Genomic DNA, 24875 nt, shown 5'->3' with positions numbered 1-24875 from the left:
TTTCTTTCTTCTTCTTTCTTTCTTCTTCTTTCTTCTTCTTTCTTTCTTCTTCTTTCTTTCTTCTTCTTTCTTTCTTCTTCTTTCTTTCTTCTTCTTTCTTTCTTCTTCCCCCCCCCCTCTTTTTTTTTTTTTTTCCGCTGAAAAAGCAGTTTCAAACCAAATTAATGCAATACTCAAATTATGAGATCAGGACCTTAAATTTGGTTATTCACACATGTCTATTTCCTGATGTTTTCTGTTATATTGGAATCTTCTGTCTTGTCTTCCTCTGTCATGAGACTTTGAGCCAAACTTATGGGAGTAAGGGAGGATAACAAAACAGAAAGTGACCAAATTGAAGTCAGAAAAGACATTAGATAGATCAAACTGGAAAATCAAAGAGATACAGAGGGGAAGGGAAAATGAGCTCAGTCTACAGTGGGACAGAGAAATCAACTACATACAGGAACAGCTTTGTTTTACTGCCTTTCTACCACTAAACTCCTGGTAACTATGCTTACTCTGAAGCAGTTAAGGTCTAACTGACCTTGAACATAAATGCTCTTTTCCTACCTCCATAATATCATAGTGCATATTTTGCTTTTCACCTTGCTGCCTCTGGCTCTTTTTGTGCTTTGAAAGGTGTTTGGAGCCCATGAAAGGGGTTTCTGTCTTCAAAATTAAAAATTTTGCTCATTCCTCTGACAAAGACCCTCACTTTGAGAAAGACTGATGCATCTTTTCTATTATACTTAAAATTACTTTTAGTAATTCAAAGTTCTAAATTTTTCATAAATAGCTTAAACTGAAATTAAAAAAAAAAATAGGAAGCTTAAAACTAGAAAGCTTTCAAAAATTACAGGAATATGCCAGATCTGTAAGAGCTTTTTTTTTTTTCAAAGGAAAAAAGTAATCTTGCAATGGGTAAACACCATTACAAATTCCAGTATTCTACTGAACTCCAGTTCTCAGCCCTAGCTCTGTGACTGCAACTGTGGCACGTATTAATCTCTGCTACCTGAAATACACATTGTACAGATTTTTCTTACACATGCAGCTGTCTGCCAAGTTATAGCTGTACCCACAGCAAAACACCACATTACTGAAAAAAATCCAGCCACCCTTTGTCCAAATGACAGGTATACAAAACACAGCAACTACCTTTACATAACAGACAAAAGTAACACTCATGAGCCTTCATACTCTAGAGGAAAAAAAAAAAAAAGCTGTAAGTGTGGCAAAACAGACTAATGATGTCTGTGTGATCTATACACTACCCTTCCCCAATTTCAGGGTGCTCTAATTATTACCATGTACAAAAACTGAGAAAAACTGTTGGGATATTCACTTTGTGTATCTTCAATGTTTTGGTTAGTCATTATCTCCCTACTCCTATTTTCTCCCCACGTAGACTTTCTTTAAATTCTGGAAATATAAATAAAGCAAGTATTGGTTGGAACTGAATCTTACTTGCATTTTTAATTCTGAGCAGCAGCATTTGGCTTCAACTCCACTGCCTAGAAAAAACAAAGCAAGTGAATGAGCAAAATACACATGGACACCGCTTCCCTAATTTAAGAGGTAGCATGTGGAATTCTCCAAGACTTTTAGAAGGAAAAGTCACTTAGGCATCCCACATGCCTGCAGTTCTTCAAATTAAGTAATTTGAAATAATGAAGTAAAAGTATGTACCTTGATGGTCAGTATGTAAGTTTTCAGCACTGCAGGATTTGACCAAACCTTCCACTACCAGTTTGTCAACCACATTCAGATTACCATTTACACAAGGTTCCTCCACTGTTACCAAATTAACTTTTCCGTTAATCCCTTTCACCGTAATTGTGAAGTATTTATTCAATAACATTACTCTCATCTTGTCAAGTAATAATGGAGTCCACTCTGCTTTCTTTATTCCTGGAAAAAAAAGTACAGTCAAGTTTATTCTGTGAAGAATTCCTACATGATATGACTTGAAACTTAAACATAATGCTATCGCTGTTTTTGAAAATATGATGCTAAATTTTCCTAATGTAAATAGCTTAGATTCTACAGATAATTAACTAGAACAGCTTTCACAGTATTAACCAGTATACTATTTCAGCAGATCATCGTGTTGTTTCTCAGTATTAGGGAATGAACACTATGATCAGAACAGGTACATATTTATAATGTTCAAGAAAGTCATCACAGTTTTTTCAGGGTGGTTTTTCTGGTTGTTTGGGACTTTTTTTACCTGCAAGTGAACACATAATTGTCTGGAAAGGCAGCTTTAAGTAGGAATCAGTGATTGGCAGCACCTCTGAAAGTGGTAAAGTTTCTGTGTTCCCATAATCTACATATAGTACTTTCACTACAGACTGGTAAATTTGTAGAACAAGAGCTCTGTACCAATGGCCATCACCTGAAAAGATTGGGACAAGAAGAATCACCTGTGAAGCACCATCTTATAAACAGCTCACCCAGAGATTAAGAATCTGTATAGTTTTCCAGGAATTTTTAAATACTCTGGTATATACAAAAGGCCACTTGACAAGAAGCAAGCCCAGAGAACAAGGGAATAGTTACCAATTGCTGTATTTGTAAAGTGTTGCTTTCAGAATTTTGCTCAAATTATGCAGAAAATATTTTAATTACAATATTCTTTTAAGGATGTCTACACACTGTATTTCTAGCTCCATACCTTTGTTTCTCAATGCATATTGCCTCTCAAAACATAACCAAAATTAAAAAGAAAAAACAACCCCAAACCTTTTTCCTCAATTACCCTGAAGAGCCATAAACAACAACAACAACAACAACAACAACAACAAAATCAGTGGAAGTTAAAAACAACTGTCAAACACTTAGGTACACTCTTGTGGTCGGCCTAGTATTTTTTAAATTCATCTATCCTGTTTTCTGTGAGCTGTTATCTGATCTAGCACCCAAGTTCATTTTCGGTGCTCAGCCAGATCTCCTGTAACAATCCATGTGCAGTCAACATTTAATATGAATCAACACTTTTTTTTAAGTAGAGCTAATGTAATCAGCAGAGTATCCCCTCTTCTGAAAGACTAAGACAATAAGTTAAGTCCTCTCACTGTTAAAAATACTTTTGACTTGAACTGTTTGCTAAGCCTTTACAACTTGTTCAGATCACAAGACTGAATGATCAGTCTTCATAGCCAGTGTCAACTGCCCCATGCTTGCACAAAGCAACAACAAAAAACCACCCACAAAACAGAAGTGAGTCTGTATAGATGCAAGTGCACTACTGCTTTCCCACTGTGATGCCACTGTGACTCAAACACAACAAATTTCAGTTTTAACAGTAACAAGGTTTCTTTCCTCTTAAAGCTCCATACATTTTGCAGGGCATAACATATTCCCTATTTTCTTTTCCAGACTGTCAGTTTCTTTGCCCTGAAGATGCAGCCAGCCTATCCTTTGTAACTGAATTAAGAGATCTGTAAGCACTTTAAAGTTGGCTGTTTTCCTTTTTCTGAAGCAAAAGTGGAAGTTGTGTGTTACACTGGTCAAGGAAATATAGGAGCAAACAATCGTCTCACCTGAAAACCTGGCACAACAGGCTTCACCCAGTTTTGGTTTGAAGGGCCGATTCTCACAAGATTTACAATAGCTGTCTAGTTCAATAAACTGCCTGTGTAGTTTCTCTTGATCTACAGAAAAAAACATCTGATAACTAACCACATTTGGGTATAATGAAAAGCATACTTACTTTTCAGCTTCCCTGTTCCCAACTTCAGAATTTTTTTATATTTTCATCTGAGCTACATTTCCACATGGTTCAGTTTGCCTCAGGCATTCATTTTATTAACTAGCTTGCAGCAGTTACTTCTTACTGATTATTAGGAACAGTAAACACTTTTTCTTACTTTTAATTTGAACCGGTACAGCATAGAACAAGTCTGGGCTTACAACTTCTGTTACACAGACAAATATGGTTTCATCTATAGCCAGTTCAATCAACTTCCAGTTTGCAAGTGAAGTTTCTACAAGAAACAGTAAGAAAATGCAGTGTACCACCTACCTCCAAACACATACATATTCTAAGTAACTGCTACAACATATTTTTGAATTTGAGACAACAGCATGTCTTCGAGAAATCTAAACCAAAACATTTCTTGCTTAATTATAAGCTATTAATGAACAGCAAAAAGTAGCTGAAGTAAAAAACACCTCAGAAAAACAAGGTATTAGAAAATAAACATGGGACAATTTAAATTGTAGCAAATTTGTAACTCTCTACTATCAAATATTCAAATAGCATTCATTTAAGACAAAACCAGCGATTTTTATCCCTCTCTTTTTGTCTACAATGCCACCTTCAGGACAGTTGTGTTTAACACTGATAATATACGCTGGTCAGTAAAAACTGACAATATAACCAAAACTACACACGTTTATTATCGATAGTAACTATAGTTAAAAAGCAAGATCACAGTTAAAGGCTTGAATACTGAAAATTCTTGTTCAATCCAAAAGCTAACATTCATTTAATTACCTTTTTCGTCAGACTTGTCAGGAAAGTTACTTTCATCTTGCAGAACTTCCTTTACAGCCAATTTTTCATAAGTTAGTATCTTATTAATCACTTTTGGATGACCTGTGGAATTGTCAATAAGCTCTACACCTGCTCCATCCCTGGAAAGGGAAGTTACTCTGGCTTGAAGCTTTTTTCCTGCAGCGTACATACGAAATCTTGCTGTAGCTTCTGGAATCCATTTGCTACTACCAGGCTTTATACCTAGGAAGCAGGAGAACTGTTCAAAATACCTCCATTAAGTGACTTTCAACATTGTATTTTCCCCTAAAAAAAATACCTTTTTTTAAAGCACAACTTCAAATACCAAGGCTATTTTTACTACCTTCAGAATACACACTGTACTTCATCCTGTTAACTGGTTCCCATCTTCCTCCCTTCTTCTAAAAGAACACATTTCCTCAGCACTTCCAAGTTTTGTTTCCTACATTTTATGATATTCTAACAAGTAAATCCTTATACCTTAGCACAAACAACACTGTTGAGGCTGTTTATGAATCAGTTTAATATAGCCTTTTTTATCAAAGGAGGAAAAAACCTAAGTGCTTAAAGAGACCAAAAAAACACCAGACCTTGAGGAAAAAACACCTTGAGGAAATGTGGATTTGAGGGGTTTTTTTCCTGTTTCCACATTTTCAATTTTAAATTAAGTAAACTACATTAGAAAGAAAAAATAATTCTGTAAAATTTTGAGTGATTTGGTGTGGAAAAGAAAGGGGCAGAGAATTGGTAGAAGACTGTGAAACAGCAATACAGTGCCAAACTCTGCAGCAATTAGATGAAACATTCTTACAGAGAACTGAAAGGCCAGCTTGCTTCATAAAAAAAGATTAACTCCTTTGCCTGCAAAAATTTTGAGAAATAAGTTGCACAAGAGCACACTTACTCTTAACAAGACAGCAACCAAAAGCTAGTAAGCCCTACAGATGAAGCAGAGCTAAACCAAGTTCCTTTTCACTGGTAAATCAGTAACCTCCATGCAGATCACTCCCCAGCACTGTCAGGAGCTTTAGGAAGAGCCACCATCTTTCTGTTAAATTCCAGTCTGCTGTGTAGTAAGGATAAAACAATGGCTCCTCCAATTTCTAGAGGCTGAAAGCAACAGATATAACAAAACCAAAAGGAATTTAAAAAACCCCCAAAACCAGAGTTCTGTGAAGTATACCCGGTCATCATCACCTCCTCCCAAAGCAGGAAGTCTCTAAACACAACAGCCCTTATAAGACAAAGAATTCATAAGAAGATCCACCTGAGAGCCAGCATTTAATTCCTTGAAATGGAAGTTTTAGGAACGAGGATGAGATCTGCCGTATTTTATCCAGTGGTACTTCCTCAACGTTTCCATAGTCCACAAAGCATACCCTGACAGTTCCATCTGAAGTAACATTTTTCACCAAAGCACGGTACCAGTTACCATCATCTAATTTTAAAAAAGTTTTAAAAATTACTTCACACATTTAATAAGTTTACCAGCATTTATCTTTTAGTAAAGAAATCCAATTCTTCGCTATCCTTGTTTTTTTATGTTTTTATGTTCACCCCATAAAGGCAAAAATATTTTAGCCTGGTACTTACCAGAGAAAAAAGCACAGCAAGGTTCTTCATTCACAGGCTTAAAAACGTTTGGTGGCGTTTTCTGACAGTATGCAGACAATGATTTGTTAAGTAAGTTTAGAGCAAGTAATTCTGAAAATTATAAAGAAAAAATCCAAAGACAAAATCAACAAAACAAGCTGACTTGAACTTTATTCATACTGTTCATGCATAGCTTGGTTACTAAAGGTTCGATGGGAGATTTTGGGGAATTTCAGAATTTCTTAAAAAAAGAACTGTTGACACTGAGTTAAATAGTTTTAAATTAAACAGACTTATTATTAGCAGGAAGATGCGAGACAGCTGATATTTACTGACAAATTAGTTCAGTGTAACAACAAAATGACCAGTAATTCTTCCTGCTAATCCAAGAAGGACCCTTTCACTCCTAAATCTAAAGTATATTTTGCAGCCAGATGACATTATGGGAATTATCTAGTTCAGACAGTACATATGACGGATTATGGGATCTCATCCTCATTGTTTGGCTTTTCTAATATCAAGTCCTTTAGCTTGCTCTATAACATTACTTTTAGGGAGGAATTCAGTCATGTTTTAAAGGCACTAAACTACAAAGAATCGGTATTATCCCTATATAAGTCAAGAAATAAGCTTCCCTCACTTTTTAAGATCTGCCCTATACTTCTGTTTTGAATGAATTTAGCTTCCACTTCCATCCACTGAATTGCATCATGCTCTTTTTCTAGTAGGTTAAAAAGCGGTTAGGTATCAGAAGCCCTTATAGTTGCAAGGAAAAATATTTTTTTTAACTTATCCAAGGGGAAATCAAGTGTCAAAAGCTGCTTTTTCTAATTTTCATGTCATTTTATCCCTTTTGAATCTTTTTAAGTTTTTATAAATTAGAACAGGACTAGAAGAGAGCTCCAGTAAGTATGGGCACAAAGAATATGTCTCATATTTGCTATCTTTTGTTTGGATATCTTTTGCCTAGGTTATGGTACCTCTTTTCACTTTCCTTTACATTCTTAGTTTAAGTTTTATTCAACTGATTTACCTTCAACATTTTCAGATTTCAATTTCAGAGTCACTACATACCATAATCCAATTTCTTCATCATTCCACATGTATTCTTAGATAAAAAACCTCAGAGGTAAGCCTTGGTGCTATAAACTCACTTGAAGCAGTAATGCATTAGAACTATAATAAATGAAAAACTATTTGAAAAATGGAAGCAAAAAAAAACAGCAGAAAGAAAAAAACTGAATAAACATACCACTGTTATTTGAAATCTGACAGTAGAATTCTCCAGGATTGTACAGTTCACACACTATGACATCTACTGTTTGTTTAAGAGTTAATTTACTCCACTTGTAAATTTTTTTGTTAGCTGTGTACTCTAGAGAGAACAGAGAAGAAAGAAGTAGAGGAAGAAAGAGAAATTAAAATAACTTTTACAGGAACAAAAATTATACAACCTGAACACTCATTCATGTCCTCAAATTTTTTGTTATAAATAATCCAACAGACTAATTATCAGTGAGAGCCTCTGCAAAATAAAAGCAAGAAAAATGTGCCTGTTGGTTAATGTATCTGATCAGTCCTGAGAAGGTCAAGCTGTCGATGACCAGGGAAGAATAATCACAATGAGGTACAGAACAGGTGGAAATAACCTGAGCAAGAGGGACCCTGGGGAACCTTGGCTGGGAAACAGAGTAGGGGCATAGAAGAGGGAAACAGCTGTCACAGAGTACTGGAAATGGTCTAAGGAGGAGAAAGAACAAAAAGATTAATAGAAAGACTGGTTGCAGAAGTTTGCACTGTATATCATATTCAAGTACCTGGAAAACACAAGTTGTGGAATAGATCATGTGAAAACTAAGTTATGGCACATCAGAGAAGCCATTGTTTCTTCCATTAGCATATTATTAAATCTTCCTTTATTCTTCATAGCTATTAAGTTTGTTACCATTTTTGGTAGACAGCAGCATGCAGAAATACTATCAGCCTTTTTAAGGCTTGAGCCCAAGTGGGTGGACTCCAACTTCGGCAGACCTTTCCCATTTAAGTGTTTGTTTTACTTCATGAAAATGAAGCTCAAGAAAATTTTGAGCTTCAGGGATGGCCATGCTGAGGTGCTGCTCCATCTGCCCAGTATTGTGTCTGACAATAGATTACTTTATGAAGTCATACTTCCAACAGGCAAAGAAAAAAAACTCCACAAAACCCCACACTTCCCCAAAACACAACAACAAAAAAAATCTAAACAGGCTCTCAAATCTTCTTTATTTTCAGTGGCATACAAGACTGTCCTTTACACTGTAAGCAACTGTCAGATCCCTACTTGAAGCAACAAAGCACAGCCAGCATATTTTGAGAAATATGCTCAAAAAAGTAGAACCTTCCAGAAGGAAGACAGATTAAAAAGAACACTAAAACTTAACAAATGGCTCAAATTTAAAGAAAGCTTTACGATGCTTAACAACTGTGAAATACAATTGTTTATTCTTTCATGTGATGGTGAAATTTCCTCTAAGTAGTTCTCTAAACCAAAAGATACATTGTTTCTTAATTTCTGGGGAGTTAACTAAAATCTGCATTTACACTATGCTGGATCCAACAATCAGAGATTTAATTACTAAGTTTAAATAAGGGAAACAAATTAATGAAAAAATTATTTTGCAAGTTGACAGACATGTACCTGTTAAAATTCTAATATAACCCCACAAGTTTTAAAACAAGCAAAACAAAAGTTGACAATCTGTTTAGAACCTGCATTCAAAAGCTTCCACTTGGTGTGAGAAACTAAAAAAAGGTGAGAAGTAACCCAGAAACTATGAAGTACAAAACATGTCAGGAAGATAGCCATAGATCATAACATGTTTAGATATAACCATTAAAGTTACCATTCATTTGAATTTTATACAAGATTCCTTACCCTTCTGAACAAAGGTAAGTAATGACCATATCCTGGCCACAAAGCATCTAGTGGAAGAAGATCAAAATTAAGGGATTTGGACATCATCTTGACAAAAATACTTCCCCCAGTTGTTAGTATAGCCTGATCAGGAGACAATATATAGTTTTGCCAGTTACAGGATGGGAAAGAGGGGCTTATCATACTTTGTAAAGAGAAGCTAGGAAACTCCCCACAATACAAAGCAATCTGACATAAAATCTGAAAATCTCTCAAATCGAAGTTTTGGTCACTAAATGCAAAAAAAGGCAATTTAGGCACAGCCTTGAAATTGTATAGGCTACTGCAGTTAAACAGATTTTCAAGGATGAAATATGTGTGTATTGATGTAAAATATAGAACAATGAAGATGAAATACTATTTGAGATAAAGGACAAGGCCATAAGAACAAGCAAGTACTAACTAGTCATATCCTGCTTCAACTGGAAATCCTAAGAATTCTAACCATAGGAAGTGAAATAGTCATCTGGTCTTCCAATAGTAAGCAATTGCAACTTTTTTATGCTTGCACACATATATATACACACGGACACACAATTTCTTCATGGGAAAGGTGCCACGGCTAAACTTCAGAGCTGCAAAGGCCAGACTTCATGAGCTAGACTGCAGAGTTCTTACCAGTTAAGAGCCTGCATTCTTTGTCTCTAAAGTAAGAGGTTTAATAGTGCCAGATCAGCAGGATGTGCTCATACTCACCATTTGCTGGCTTAACATCACTCATTCCAATTGCTGGTAAAGCCATCCTTGATTTCTCAGCCGCAAAGCCTTTCTCTCTGAGGTGGCTTGATATATTTATTACAGGAGTAACTGATGCATCTACAAGCTCCACCACAGATCTATCACTCTCTTTATCCATTACTTTTACTGTGAGCACTTTGTCTTTCACCAGTTGGTTCATAAAAGAAATAGCTTTTGAGGTCCAGGCTCCTGACAGTGGCTTTACACCTGAAAAGTCACATAATATGGAAAGGATGTGAGGACAGTCCTCAACAGTATGTGGAAAGGTACAATACCACTGTCTAAGAAAAAATAGATTAAGCAGTGGATACACCATGTAACTCACCTCCACTCTTCATGCTTGTAACAACATTCCAAACTCAATTTAGATTCTGAACTTTCATAGTACTTTGATTTAATGAAAATCTGACAAAAATAATATACAACTAGTCTATTACACAAAGAGATGCATAAATTCAGCTTTAATACTTCCCTAGTATGAATGTCTGTAAGGGTCAGTCTTTGGGTCTCATGAATACAATCTATGGTTTTAGACAACTTCAACCATCTCTCAGCCAATGTATCTGCTACTATAAGCTTCTTCCTCCTTTAACATTTACTCTTCATGATACTAAATTTATTTCTAAAATGCAAGTTATAACCAGAATTTTATAGCAACAAATTGGCAGAAATTGCCTTCCAGAAAGATGTATTCTATGCAGCAGTAATCCTTGACTGCAATCATGAAACATCTTATTTGATCACTTTTTTGTGTCCATGTTATGTTTAGGACCTTTCTTAGTCTCAGAACACTCATTATCAGCTATGAGCATCATAAAGATATTTCTGTAGGTCATATTCCACATGCATCAGTTTCATCTTTACATACAAGGAAAGCATTGTTTTCCTCCAAAGAAGCTAGAATGTCGCTCTTTATCTAAAATTTGAAAATCAGGTTAAATATCAAGTATTGTAAAGGAAGGATAGACATGAAGTATTCTAAAGAATGGCTACTGAAGCAAAGGGGTGGACTATCTAACACAGTGATGGGAACAAACAGAAAATAAACAATTTCCAAGAGCAGGTTAAACAAGTCAAACATCAAAAAAACAGTAAGAACCTGGCTTGAGAGAGAAGGATGAACTAGGAAGTGTCAATGTCCTTTCCAACTTGACAGATTTCACAAGCTTATGGAGAGGAGTCTATCAGTAGTTTCACTAGATTTGCCCCAGGGAAGGAGAAGAAATACAGTTCAAAATTTCAATACGTAAAATGAAGTTTTACCCTCCCTTCCCCTGCAGTGTTAGAACCACAACAGATTTAGTAACTCCACAAAGCTAGTAGGTGACTGAAATTTGCTTAGAATAAAAGCACATGAAAAACCTAACAGGTCACCAAGTACATCCGGAAAGACTTGGAATGTTTTGTAGATATGCCATAACAATTAAGAATTCTGGAAGTAACACCTACTGTTATCTCCATCCTTCCCCATATTTCTATATAAGATACTACAGGTGTGATTGTTATCTATCCCTACGTATTTCACCTCTATCCAGTTTAAAACAGCTTATAATTTATTTCATACCTGCCAAAGTACATCTTATGGCTTGAGCTGGCAAGTCCATTAACCTTGGAATCACAGGACGAAGTCTAGTCAGTGGAAGAACTTCAAAATTACCGTAATCTATATAGCCTACCAAAACAGCATCTTCAGAAACACACTGTATAACAGCAGCACGATACCAAAGATTGTCTTCTAGAAAGGAAGATACAGATGTTCATTGTACTTGCTTTTAAACTTCCAAGAACAGAATGATTTCTGGGGCAAACCAATATAAAAATACAATGTCATTCTCAATATAAACCAGCAGCACTACAGTTCACACAAACTTTCACAAAACCCTTATGGACACAACATCCACCACCATCACTCCTCGTATGAGTTGAGTGTTGCAAACTCATTCTTTCTGTGAAGACCCCTCCACCTCACAAATACATATCGCAACAAAGAACTGACTACCTCATGTGGATGTAGTGCCTAAGTTCAATACATTTAAACAAACAGCATCTCAACTGACCACAATGACATGCAATTCAAAAGCCACACAACGGATCTAATTTCATTATTTTAATTCTATTAAAGTATTTGAGAAATAGAAATACGAGGTACTGAACTGAGAGCTTTCCCTAACCAGGCACCTGAAACCAGTGCCCATTTAAAGGCCAAAACAGCTTACTGGCAGCACTACGGTTTTTTGAATGTGCAAAAAAGCATTTATTTTGGTTTATCTGTTCAGTCCCACAGCTAAAAAAAACAGCAAAGCCACAGGAAATGTAAAGAAATAAATGACCAGGACTGTTTATCAATTACATAAATAAGTTATAGCAGCAACATTGCTGACCAGAAAAATACGTAAGAACAGCAACATGTAGAGTTTTTTTCCTTGTTAAAAGCTAGATTAAAAGGGTAATTATCTATAAGGAAAAGATTCATCTTCATCCTACTGCACTCCAGGAAACAGGGCTTTAGATTCTAATAAATAAAATTTATTTTTTTCTAATAGACTGACTAATTCCTAGCACAAAATACTGCTTTATGCAGAATACTAGCCTATGTTTAGGCAAGATTCAATTTTGTCATGAGTTGGATACCAAGTTATGAACATAAAATTCAAGACTACCAAGTCTTGGCTAAATAACGTTTTGAGAAGTTGTCCGAGTAGCACTGTTACATAAAATCCCATTTCTTCTGTCCCTTTTTGGGGGTCTAAAATTTCAAGTCTGTATTTATTTCCAGCCACAGGAAATAGTGCTCACCAACATGTAAAAACCCAAACTTCTTCATGGTCTCTTAAAAAGCTCCCAAATGAACCCAACGTTAAGAGTTTGCTCAGTGAAGGGACCATGCGACTGCATTTAAACTAGTATTTTATAGATGACATTTGCTATTAATAATTTTTAAAAATCACCACTACCAAATGCTATCCACAGCTAAAACCAAATAAACTTTATACGAAACACTTCTAAACATAATTATAAAATGCATTATTTTTTGTGATAAAATGACATAAATTAAAAGCTATATTTTCACTCCATTTTTACCTGTGAACTGGGCACAGCACACATTTCCAGCAGTAGGATGGAAAGCTGGACTACTGGGAGATTTGCCACAATGGTCATTAAGAGACACCTGAAGCTCAGCAAGTTGACCTGATGTTAAAATACACAGGTTTTGGAACATGCACTGTCTTGTAATCATTACAAAAGTAAACAAATCTTAAATTCAAAGCCTGGAAGAACATCTTGAAGTATAATGGAGATTATTTCCCATAATGTTTAACATGATACTAAAATAGTGATGAGACTGGGACTCTTCAATCAGTAAAATCAGAGTCTTCAAATCAGTGTGAGGAATCACAGTGGTAAAGAATGGACAGGGAAAACCAGTCACAGACTTTTTCAACACAAGAACAAAACTGAAGCCAGTAGGAATTGACAGCAAGCTAGTGGAGGCATGCTAGAAAGAAACCAAGGAAGACAGCTCTTCAAACTACAGGCAGATGGCAAGTGCCACTTCTGGCCAAAGGACACGCTATGCTGAGTCTACCCGGAATTCAAAGGCCGCACAAGTGCACAAAACACAAATCCACTGTAGGAGATACATCAGATCACATCCAGGTGCAAGAGCCCTTTTAGCTGAAGGAAAATGATGGCTGGGACAGCACCAAGAGGACACATTCCACAAACATACTCTCCTCTTATTGTCCCCCAGTCATCTGTCCATGGGCACTGCAAGCAATGCACAGAAGTCCCTGCAGCCTAGCACTCCAGCCCATACTGTGTTACTTACAGTCTCACATTTTACTGTATCAGAAGACACCAAAGCATGGTTTGGGCACTATTATCTGGACTTCTCCTATTTGGATGTTCTCCCCATACTGCGTAACAAATATGTTCAGTTCACACACCCAGCCTACAAGGAAACACTTCCCAACAGTGGTAGAGCAACAAGGCATTATAGGAATAAACACAGTAATTAGAAACTTACACACATTTCTGGAACATGCAAGAGAACATATTTAACATTAAATATTTATGATACAAATTGACTTCAGATTGCTAAAATCCATGCCACAATTTTTCTACTTTGTGCTACTCAGACTGCCCACAAATTATCACCTTACAAGTTAGTAAGCAATATTAACAGCTAACACTGCCAAAAATACCCTCTACACCACCACAACTGTTAAGTGACTAAGGCATGGCCTAAAGCTACAAGGGAATTACCATTTCAGGTCAAACTACAAGACCAGCAACACCTCCCTCTGGCCACTCTCTACAGAAGAGGAAAAAAGCCATGCTAGATATCTTACATCCCACTTTCAACGTGTCACTTACGGGCACTGTGCATCTGCTGACAGAAAAAGTTTTCTGGGTTTTGAACGCTGGAAACCACACCAGAAAATACATCTCCAATACATACGGAGACACAAACTGCAACTGAATTACCAAAGTAAAGAAATTCTTCATCTTCAGGTATTTTTTCTTTACTTCCTTTAGAATGGTTTTCTGACACTGTACATTAAAAAAAGAAAAAAGTTGTTGATCAAAAGCTAGACGACTCTGAAAATTTAAACATGCTGAAGTAGTTTATTCTTTTTGCTGACTCTTTGGACTTCGAAGGCTCCTGTCATATTATCCATTAAATCAATGCCAATATAATCATCACTAACAAATGCTTTTTAATAGTATAAAGTACATATGCTACTGTCACTAGTGAACAGAAGAAAGCTCCACTACCCAATGTTTTTAAGTAGGAGGTGATGCTGGTGAACAGCTGGAGTATTTACTACATTCAAAATATCCTCCAATATGGGAGGACCTAAAATTCGTGTTTTTTCTGTCTCTTACCAAGAAGTTTGATTTGCTTGCTTACCTTCTGGACAGTCTGCTCCTTTGGCATTACTTCCTGGAGTTAAATCAGACCCAGTTTCTAAAGGTACTTTATCTAGGCAGTGTCCTTAAATACAGATGTAAGAAACTAAGTTTTTTACCATACAAGACAGTCATCATTTAGTTTCATTTCAGAACCATCTTCTGAGCCTAACCTACATCCCTATCACAAGGTAAGCATGTTCTACTTATTTGTTGAGTGCTTAATCTGCAAAATAGAAGTAGCTTCAGAGTCTACTTGAGTTTTCTGAAGACATTCACAGATCCAAGACTGTTAGACGAAATGAAATGAGCAAAGCAGTAACAACCAACATTTACTCAGTCACTAAAGACTGTTGGCTGAAAAACTGATTACACCTTTTCAAACACAAGGATTCATAACTTACCTACATGTTTATAACACTAAGTATCCAATGATTTACCAAGATTTACAAAGAAAACTTGAGGTTTTTGGCTATTACGTATTCCCTTTCCAATGCATGAAACAGTGTTCCAAGCTTTCAATGTAATTATTTTCAACTGAAAACCCAAATACAGGTGTTTAAGTTGCTTGTAAAATCACAGAATAGATGCATGGAACATTTCATGAATGCAGTGATATTTTTGTGATCATCTTCTCTCCAAGAGGTTGGCAAGTTATATTGCTTTGCCATTATCATGCTGTAAAGCAACCAAGTGTGAAATATACCCAGCATAGCCCAGAATCAGTTGAATTACACAGGACTAAGGTAAACCATCATTTTATAGATTGCAGGGACTATGAAGATAAAATTCCTGATGTGCCGGCAGCTTAACAAGCTAAAAGAATCAAACATCACTTCCTTCAAAGCTTCTGTGTGGTATCACTGAGAAGAATATGCTCTTATCACTATGTTGTTCTTGCTCTGCAGCCAGAAAAAACACACAAACAAAAGAGCCCTCCAAATAATGACAACAAGCACACTACCTTCGGTGTATTGATCTGGTTCCACAAAGCCACTCCTCCTGCTCAACTGAAAATCTGAATTCACACCCCTCAAAGGTGAAGTGCCCTGCTTGCCTCTTTCTGCTGAGACTTGCTAAATTAGAAATGTAGACATGCTTAAGAGTTCTCCAACTAGATACAACAATACCCAGTGGTGGCACTTTCTTTGAGATACTTTTTTAGTGAGCATGTACAAAATAGAAGCTGGTAAAATCCTCAGCAAATCTACAAACTGATACTATCATTTTTAAAGAGTTAAAAATGCACAAGATGGTCCGAAATCTGAATGCATCTATTAAAACAGAAAAATAAACAAGATAATGTGGAAAACACTGTATTTATTACAATTCTACTGAATAAGTAACTTACTAAAACTTAAGGTTATTAAGCATAACAAGATATTTCAGGTACAGTGACCTCTATATGGAAAGGTGAAATAAAAGAAAATTAAAACAAAAAAAATCAAGGGGCAGGTTGGGAGAGGTACAAAAGGGAGGGAACAAAAGAAAAACTACTCCTCTTTTAAAGGTACTGGGCAGGGGTAGTGAAAGCAAACATGAAAGAGTTATCAACTGTGTTGGGGTTTTTTTCCCCATATACACTACCAAGTACTTACCAAAATCAGGAACAACAACATCTACAGCAAAATTCAACATCATTTCCTCCTGTAATATGTCAACAATAGTTACTGAACAGCGCTTTCCTATGAGTTGCGAAGAAATGTTGTCCATGTCTTCACTCCATCCTTTTTCTTTTGGATCATAATTAGCAAAGGAACACTTAATGGCCTGGAAAGAATTACAATTGGAACAAGAGGGGATAGGGGGTTATTTGCCCTGTAGAAGAAGTGACTAAGTAGTTAAGACCCTCAGAAGTATCATCCTGCATTTAAAAGTTAAAGCTGCTGTTGGAATTTGAGGTGTATCAATTCAACTAACTTCTTCACAAGAGAGTTAAGAATTAGAAAATTAAGTTCAAAAACTGTAAACTGCATTTCCTCTGATTCTCCCACTATTTATGCTGTCTCATGTAAGGCGTGGTTGTATCTCACATCACATCTGACCACAGGTGCATGTTCTAACTTGCCCTCAGCAGACACTGAAGGCTTTAAGCCAAGATTCAAAGAGCTCTCAAAGTCTTTCATGGACCCAGCAGAAAGGCACACAAACAAGCTATGAAGACTATTCCAATATTGGCTAGTCACAGTTGTCACTGGTTGAAAGACTGCTTCTCTGTTCTTCTTTGTGTGTAGTTAAACATACTAGTTTAACTCACAGATTAAAGCTAGACCATCTATGTTGTAACTGAAGACATCACATAGTATGGCAATAAACTCACACCAACAGCTGTCTTTACTCCAAACAAAGCCTGCCCAAACTACAAGCAAATTTTCACTACTGCATACAACCAGATTAGAACATGCAGGCAGAATGTTTCCCCTTCTGTCCTCTAGCATATAAGGACATGTGGATCAGCTCAGAACCCAAGAACTCTGGGACTAGGAATAAAAAAATCCAGGCACCCTTCCTCACTCTCATGGAATAGCTAGGAAACATTTCAGAAGGTGAACTTAGTGTAGTAAAGCAGTTTTTAATGCATCACTTTCACTGAACACACAATACTGTGATAATGACAGTTACACTGAGACATGAATTACACTCATTTCAGAGCTGTTAATTTAAAACACCTCAACTACTGTTAGGAAAATAGAACTCACACAGGGAGGAAACAACAGTTCAGTGTCTTTGTGCAGAGCTTTAACCCAGGAGAGCGGAATGTTTTCTTCATTTCCATAATCAATATAGGGGGGGAAGGAAATCAGTACTTTAAAACTGAGTTCCAGATGTTATAAAGCTAGTTACTACCACAATTCCACCACAATAAATGGATCTCCAATTAGCAGCCTTCACTGGTAGAGCCATAAAAGCAAAGCATGCAAACATGATGAGCTCAACACAGAATCAGACGTTACCTGATCCAAAGTACACCTTGCAACACACACCTCCCCTTTGACAGCAATATATTGCTCTTGAATAACTGTGTTAGCATAACAGTCTTGCAGTTTCACAGAAAGTTTACTGATCTGGTCTAAAACTTCTGGAGAACTCATCTGTATATAAAATTCACATGGGCTCTTGAACTCTGTTACTGTACCCTAAAGAGAAAAGCCATAGTAGATTATAATTATTCAAGAACAGTATAATATTCAGGACAGTGTTCATTTCAATAAATGCTTTTCACCCTAAACCTGATTTTGTTCTTTTATTTCTAGATTCAAAACAATTAACTGCATGGAACAAAACCAGGGATGTTCACCTTCACAAAAATAATCTTCCTCACTTTCTCCCCGAGACCCACCCACATCTAGTCATCTTTATAAAAAATTAAGGAATTTTACATGGGAGAGAAATGAGTCAAAGAGCTGCGGTGACAGCTATATAAGCTTAACAAAGCTTCAAATGCAACCTAACAAAGCATTGTAGGATTCTTCCACAATAAAAGTACCTGTACTTCCATTGCTTTTTTGATCCTGAGAGTCTGGAGATCTGAAAGCATTATTTTCTTGATGTGCTCTTCTGTCTTGGGAAAATCCACAGAAGTTGAATTACCCTATTGAAGACAGCTACAAGTTATGTTTAAACTGAAGCTGTTCACCTGTAGCTCCTTGTAGTAACAAATGAAAAAAAGACCTTTTTATCATTTCAGGAAACATGTAAAAAAAGTGCTTTTGCTAACTTTCTTACAGACTGTATTACTCTTGAGAATAACTTAAAACATGATCACAGAGTTATACTGACCAGACAAACAAGTGCTGAAGTCACACATTCACCTCTTCTTTCCACACCTGTTTTACACAACAACTCAGCTGTATTTCCTGCTTCTAATACTCTCATAAATAAAAGGAACTGAATTCCACCTGCTTCCCCCACAGCCTTAATACCACAGAGTAAATTACAGCTACTGCTTTAACTGCTGGAATCCATTTTTTAAAAAAGTCTAAACATTTAATATAACATGCCTAACGCATACCATCTGTGTCTGTGATATCCTAAAAACATTAGAAAAATAACTTCATACACATCCTTAGGGAAAACCTCTTTCACATTTGGTCCAACATACCACAGACAATGCACAAGATTACTGTTGCAACTGCCAAATTGTTTACTTGCAACAAAGATCCTTCTAGAAGATTTTCCACAAAAACACATCTCACTGCAATAGCAAAATACATTAAATACTGTTCAATATGCAATATAAGCTTTTTTGCTTCTGCAGAACTTACCTGGGCTTCAGGAAATGAATCAGGGAAAAATAAAGCCTTCTGTTATTTCAAAATAGGTTGACTACAAATTGTTTATTCATGTTGTACATCCTCTTGCTATAAGGGTCCTTCACTATCAGTTGATCAGTTTTATTAGAATACAGTCACAAGTACACCACAGCAGAAACTTATCAGGATGAACTAACAAAAGTCTCATGAACCAAAATGAAGCCTCTTTGCCAAATTCCTTCAAAAAGTTAAAACAGGTGAATAACCTATTTCAAAGAAGTGCATGGCAAAGTTTTCTTGTAAAGTGCAAACATAGTGCTAGCTGGAGGTATGCACATACACTTGCTTTGATAAATATCATCCCAAGAAACCGTGAAGACAGCAAAATGATCTCCTGCAGTTCACAGGAAGACTATGGGAAATCTCTGAATTAAATTAAGATCAAGAGAGGCTTCAAAACATCACAAAGGAGAACTATGCCATGTTTTAATTCCTGTTGCAGCGAAGAAACAAATGCTTGTCCACAACAATACTACATTAAATGTATTTATAAGATAATTTACAAGGCTCCGAGCTCATGATCTATTCAGAAAAAGACACCAGAATTTATTGGTGGACAAGCTACATCTTTTTCTTCCTAAAATACTTCTCTAGCAACTTCATACATGTCTTCATTTTTAACTTTTCCACAAATTTTTCAAACAAAAAACAAGTTGTCTGATAGTGTTGCTAAGATGTTACTCTAGAAATAACATATTTTTGACTGCTTCTCCCAGTAGCTTTTGATTTGAAGCACGGATCTTTCTAAAATGAGACGATTATAATCTTTGGAACTTGTTCCTTTCCTGTGTAGGTTAAATTAAGTATATTGCAACTAGCTCATAGCAGATCCGTTCAAGACATTGAAAATTGTATTCTATACCTTAAAAGAAACTCTCTTCTCAGTTCTAGCAGGTAACTTGCCTTCATCGTTATTAGTTCCACTGTAATTAAAGAAAAAGATGTTAATTTGGAAGAACCAAAGACAGACAAGCAGCAATCATAACACCTAATTGCAAACACAACAAAAAGTCTGTGGTTCATAGTCTGTGGGTTTTGACAATCTTTATTCCTCCTCCAAGAGAGCAGAATTGCAAGTTTGTTAGTTCCATGTCATGCAACATCTGGTGTATTTTTCCTGATGCTATCACCAAAAAAATATTTCTTTTTTATTAAAACAGATAAGTCTTACACTGCTGTTGTTGAGTTCTGCTAACACTGTAATCCCAAACCAACCTTAAGAAATATAAAATTGAAAAAAAAAAAAAAAGTTGCTATTTCAGTTGAATACATAATATCCAGATAATATATATGCCAGATTGTCCCTGTATCCCCCCATTCAGTCCCTGTAGAAAAACTTGTGGGGGAAAAAAAAAAAATCTCTTGTAAACTTTGATTATGGGCACCTGGTTGCAGATTCACTGAACTGCAATCATCACTCCTTGCTAGAGATTGTCAGCTTAAATGCTGGGATCACTCCCCTAAACTCTTCCAAAGCCAGCCAGTCTACTCCTACCATGTTATAACCTAATGGTGCTTACTTTAATTGAAACAGATCGGGAAGTGATCTCTTGAACATCCAAACTGGCATGTCAAAAAGCAGTAATGAGCAGCTAGAGAATGGCCTGGCTGAGACAACTTCTTCTAATTGCAGCTGTGCTAAGATAAAATACCCATGGAGCTCACTGAGGCTACAGTTAAGATTCAAAGGCTGCCTCTTCAGAGCCTGGTAAATGCAATCCATTAACCGTTCCAATGCTGAAAAGCACTGTCTCATTTTTTTCCACCCTTCCCTACGTCATGAACAGCAATAACAAAGTCATGTGATAAACTGGTATTCTTACTGCATGCTCACATATTTCTGACAGATGTAAAAATAACGCTTTTGCTTTAAGTCACCCTACAGAACACATTAAGAACAACAATCTTTCAAGTCACCCTTCTAAAGCAGCAGAGCTGAGTTTTCTGACAAGTATAAAACAATGCAGTACTAGCTTAAAAATAAGCAACATATTCTACTGTAACAGCACCTTTACGTGGTCATTTAAGTTATATTGTGAGGAATATTGTCTTTCTGTCAAGGTTGTTTGACAGAACTTTTAAGAAACTTACTTCTGTTTAACTGGCTCACATACAACACGATGTGCAGGCCAATCTTTTTTCTGACAGCCTACTGAGCAATAGTATATTTGCTTGCATTGTGAACATCTGAGGGATCCTAAAAAAAAAAAAAACAAACAAAAAAACAAAACAAAAAAAAAACCAAACAACAAACGTCTATATCAGAAGACACAACAGCTGTTAAGATACAGACTCTGTGTATTACTTAGTAACTGCTTTACAAGACTGTTCCACTACAGTTCTAGGCACATACAAATAGGTATTTGTATTCACATATAGCTATCAGACATTACCGCCCCAGTTGTCTCAAATTGCTTCTATATTTAAGAAGGAAAAAAAACCCCACATTTTTGGTTAAGGAGATGCTGTCTTCTGTTTGTCAGTTCCATAACTCCAACTATGTTCTGAACAGTCACTATACTCTCATCTGAGAGATAAAAATATAGATCCATTTTAAGACACCTCTGAACAAACCTTCTGATCCGGTTTCACTGGTAAACGTACTATGTGTCACAGACTACAGGACAAAAGGCACTCACCAAACAGACCACAATGATGGCAAGTCTTCACCTGAGGATGTGGCATTAACGAATTGAAGAGACTCTTATCATAGCCAACAGAGAAAGCATTTTCAAAGGAACATTGCGATTTCTTTGGCTTCTTATGACTCAAACCAGAATGAGACATCTGTGGAAGAAAAAAATCTGAAGTGATTCTTACCAGAAAAAAACTGTCCATTATGGTAGAAATAGTCAAATATACCAAAGTGTGACAACAAGAAGAGTCAAAATTTCAAAGTTCTAGAAAGAGCAATACACGTTGAACATTTCTGCTATCTAGAAACACTCAGAATATTTGGGGAAATTATAAAGTGCAGTAACTCACAGTATTTCCTTTATCAGCTGCAGCTTTCAATAGCAAGGCCCCTCTACCAGCTATGCTTTCCATGGAACTTCCTAGAAACAGAAGTATTTGCAAAGGGATCTGATTAACAATGCTAATGCATGCCTGTGTTACAGAGTATGGACATAAGGCTCTTATCTACTCCTACTATTCTGATGACAGGTTTGAGCAAACGGAGATGCTAGGACCATGACACACTCCAGAAGTCACTTCTTGTTATCACTCTGATACTACATTTATTCAACATGGTATTATTAAAGCAGCAGCTCCACAGCTCTGTGCTTATCACTTGATAAAAGCCTTTAATGTCCTCTGTCCATAAATTTGTTTCAAAAGTCGTTCAGCAGTAACAAAAAACCCCATCATTTCCAATATCCATAGGGCAAAAATTCACAATAGGCCATTTCACATTTCACAGTAGCTGCAAGTTTCTTTCAATACTGTTGAACACTTATGCATAGTTTTGTCACATCAGCAAGCATTTATAAACAAAATACTCTGAAGCAAGAGATTTTGACTTTCCAATAAATGCCTTATAAACCTTGTGGTCTTTCCAGCGAGTTAATTCTCTATGAAACAACTCTTCCACAACAAACATTCAGTTAAGCCTGCATACTAGGAACTACGTTTTTATAAGTGGGCAACTCATTTAACTACAAAATATTGTTGCAGTTGTAGGCTCCACATGTCATTCAAAGCTTGTTGCAGTCTGGCAGGCTTATTAGCCCAAGTTCTCTACTGAGCCAACATAAAGCTTACATGGCCTTTTTTTCCCCCACCTGGAAGCAAGTTAATCTTGTAAACTTTGCTTAAACTAAAACTCTTGCCTAATATAAAATCAAATTTCATGAACCCTCCAGACCCAAGATGGCTGCATACCAAGCTATCTCAGATCTCCCAGAATCAAGATTTACCTCCAGCCCCATTTGAAGTAAAAGAAAACATGGCTCAGACTGTACTGAAGCACTGATGAAGGCAAGAAACATTACTGCGGGAACTCCAACTCTCACTGCAAGTATCTATGCCAAATTCCCCAGTACTCCAATTATCCTGGTTTTTCAATTATTTAAGACACTCCACCCCACACAAGTTTGGATAATTAGGAGATAGCTGTATTTGTAAGTCATACTCATGCTGATGATGTTTATCAATAATCTAGAATGTACACAATTACAGAAGAACAAAGTCAAGATACCTCTGTCAAACTTCAAAGTCTCTCTTTTATTGCACTTGTGCTGCAGTTAAAACTTTCTGTACTGTTTCTACACTTGTCAAAAAAATATCCTGTACTGTTTGTTCACAAAATACCAACTTTTGTTATATATTTCAGAAACTCAGCCTCAAAACTGAGAGCTTTTCAACAGGAACTTGGCACCTACGATTCTGCTGCTTTAACCTCCACCTACAACTTCCCTATGTTTGTCATTCATGTGAAGTGGTTCTGCCATCATGTAAATGTTCACATGAGAGGTGGCTGTAGGCCAGGTAACTACAAAAGCATGGATTTAAAGACTAATTCAGGCAGGCAAACAAATATTTTTAAGTCAGGTTATGAAGCTATATTTAAGCACCCATTTTGGGAAACTAATTCTCTACTATTTCTTTATTTTATACAGTAAAAAGTGAAACACTTGCTGCATTAAAGATCTCAACAACGAACACTCCAGATTAAATGACAAAAAGTCCTTTAGGAGAGGAATGTACTGACAAGCGGGAGCACCTATTACCACCTGCACATGAAGCTTGCTGGATTCACAAGAGACATGCCTCTCTGCAGGAGATTCTAAAGTCTAGATAAATCACCCCTCCACTTGATATAGTACATTATAGGGTAACACGCTGAAGCATTAGCTGTGCTTGCTTGTTCCTCACAACAGGGAGTGCAGCCACAGGCCAAGGCCCAAAGCACTGGGACAACCACCAGCTCCGGAATGGGCAGAGTCCATGTCTGAGGGGAAATCACTGAACCGGGCTCTGCCAAAATGAACTTTTGGCACCTCTTTTCCAGATGTTAATGCACAATATAATTATTTTAAATATAAAAATACGCTCCTGCTACATTATATGGGAGAAGTCAAATTAAAATGAACTTGCAAATAAAGCAGTCTTTGAACTGGCCCTGCAAACAACACAACCACAAACCAGCTTTCACAACCACAGCTCAGGAGCACTGGTTCATGCTATCTTAATTAACTCTAAATAAAATCGAACATCCCCACAGCCTCCCGCCAAGGCACGGCCGGTGCCCCAGACCCCCACCGCCCCGAGCTCCTTTCCTCCCTCAGAGCAGAGCCCCCCCCAAGGCGCACACCCCCCGAACGCGCGCTCCGCCACAGGGGAGGCTGGGCCAGCCCCTCACTCGACGACCGACCACGGCTGGAGAGAAATCACCGGCCCTAGGAGGGGAAGAGACGGCTCACTGCAGCTGCCCCTCTGCTCCCGCCACACTGACCCAGCCCAGCCCAGCGGCGGGGCGGGGGCAAGTTGCCCACCCAGCGACATCCGGCAGAAACCATCTCCTGCCGCTACCTGGCGGCGCCGCCATTTTACCCTGCCCACATGCCCCGGCCCCCTCCGAGATTAAAGAAATACCCCCACCCCGGCTGCGGGCGGGGGGCCAGGCTCCTCACCGGGTGGGTCGGCACCAGAACTGGTACCCCCTCATCAGTGGCACTCTGGTCATGTCAGCTGTGCCTGTGGGCTGAGGCTGTGTGGTTCCCACTTCAACTACAGTATGATTGTCAGAGCCCTGGCCAAAACAATGTTAGTCATAAATTGTTTTACAAGATTCTTAGTCATAAGTCGGCATGTTGCAAGAGACTGCTTTTGTTACTCAAAAGCCTCACTGATTTTCTCA

General features: G+C 37.2%; 1 protein-coding gene across 1 annotated transcript in view; it reads right to left on the bottom strand.

Annotated features, from left to right (window-relative positions):
• TDRD1 (tudor domain containing 1) overlaps nucleotides 1-24563 on the bottom strand; it is a 25124-nt gene extending 561 nt beyond the window's left edge. Inside the window, 24 exon segments of the mRNA XM_026851525.1 lie at nucleotides 1450-1496; nucleotides 1672-1893; nucleotides 2213-2380; nucleotides 3528-3638; nucleotides 3855-3971; nucleotides 4484-4726; nucleotides 5772-5942; nucleotides 6098-6208; nucleotides 7350-7472; nucleotides 9747-9995; nucleotides 11353-11523; nucleotides 12870-12977; nucleotides 14166-14342; nucleotides 14704-14787; nucleotides 16301-16472; nucleotides 17402-17538; nucleotides 17626-17839; nucleotides 18190-18294; nucleotides 19878-19938; nucleotides 21107-21212; nucleotides 21655-21802; nucleotides 22001-22071; nucleotides 23421-23507; nucleotides 24548-24563. Coding sequence (XP_026707326.1) covers nucleotides 1450-1496; nucleotides 1672-1893; nucleotides 2213-2380; nucleotides 3528-3638; nucleotides 3855-3971; nucleotides 4484-4726; nucleotides 5772-5942; nucleotides 6098-6208; nucleotides 7350-7472; nucleotides 9747-9995; nucleotides 11353-11523; nucleotides 12870-12977; nucleotides 14166-14342; nucleotides 14704-14787; nucleotides 16301-16472; nucleotides 17402-17538; nucleotides 17626-17839; nucleotides 18190-18294; nucleotides 19878-19938; nucleotides 21107-21212; nucleotides 21655-21802; nucleotides 22001-22071; nucleotides 23421-23507; nucleotides 24548-24563 — 3219 coding nt within the window.
• Between the last annotated feature and the right edge of the window lie 312 nt (nucleotides 24564-24875).

This window comes from Athene cunicularia (genome assembly GCF_003259725.1).
Source record: "Athene cunicularia isolate RWA chromosome 6 unlocalized genomic scaffold, athCun1 chr6_part1, whole genome shotgun sequence".
NCBI lineage: Eukaryota > Metazoa > Chordata > Aves > Strigiformes > Strigidae > Athene > Athene cunicularia.
The sequence above is the reverse complement of the archived record's forward strand: the minus strand, read 5'-3'. Positions and strand labels throughout refer to the sequence as shown.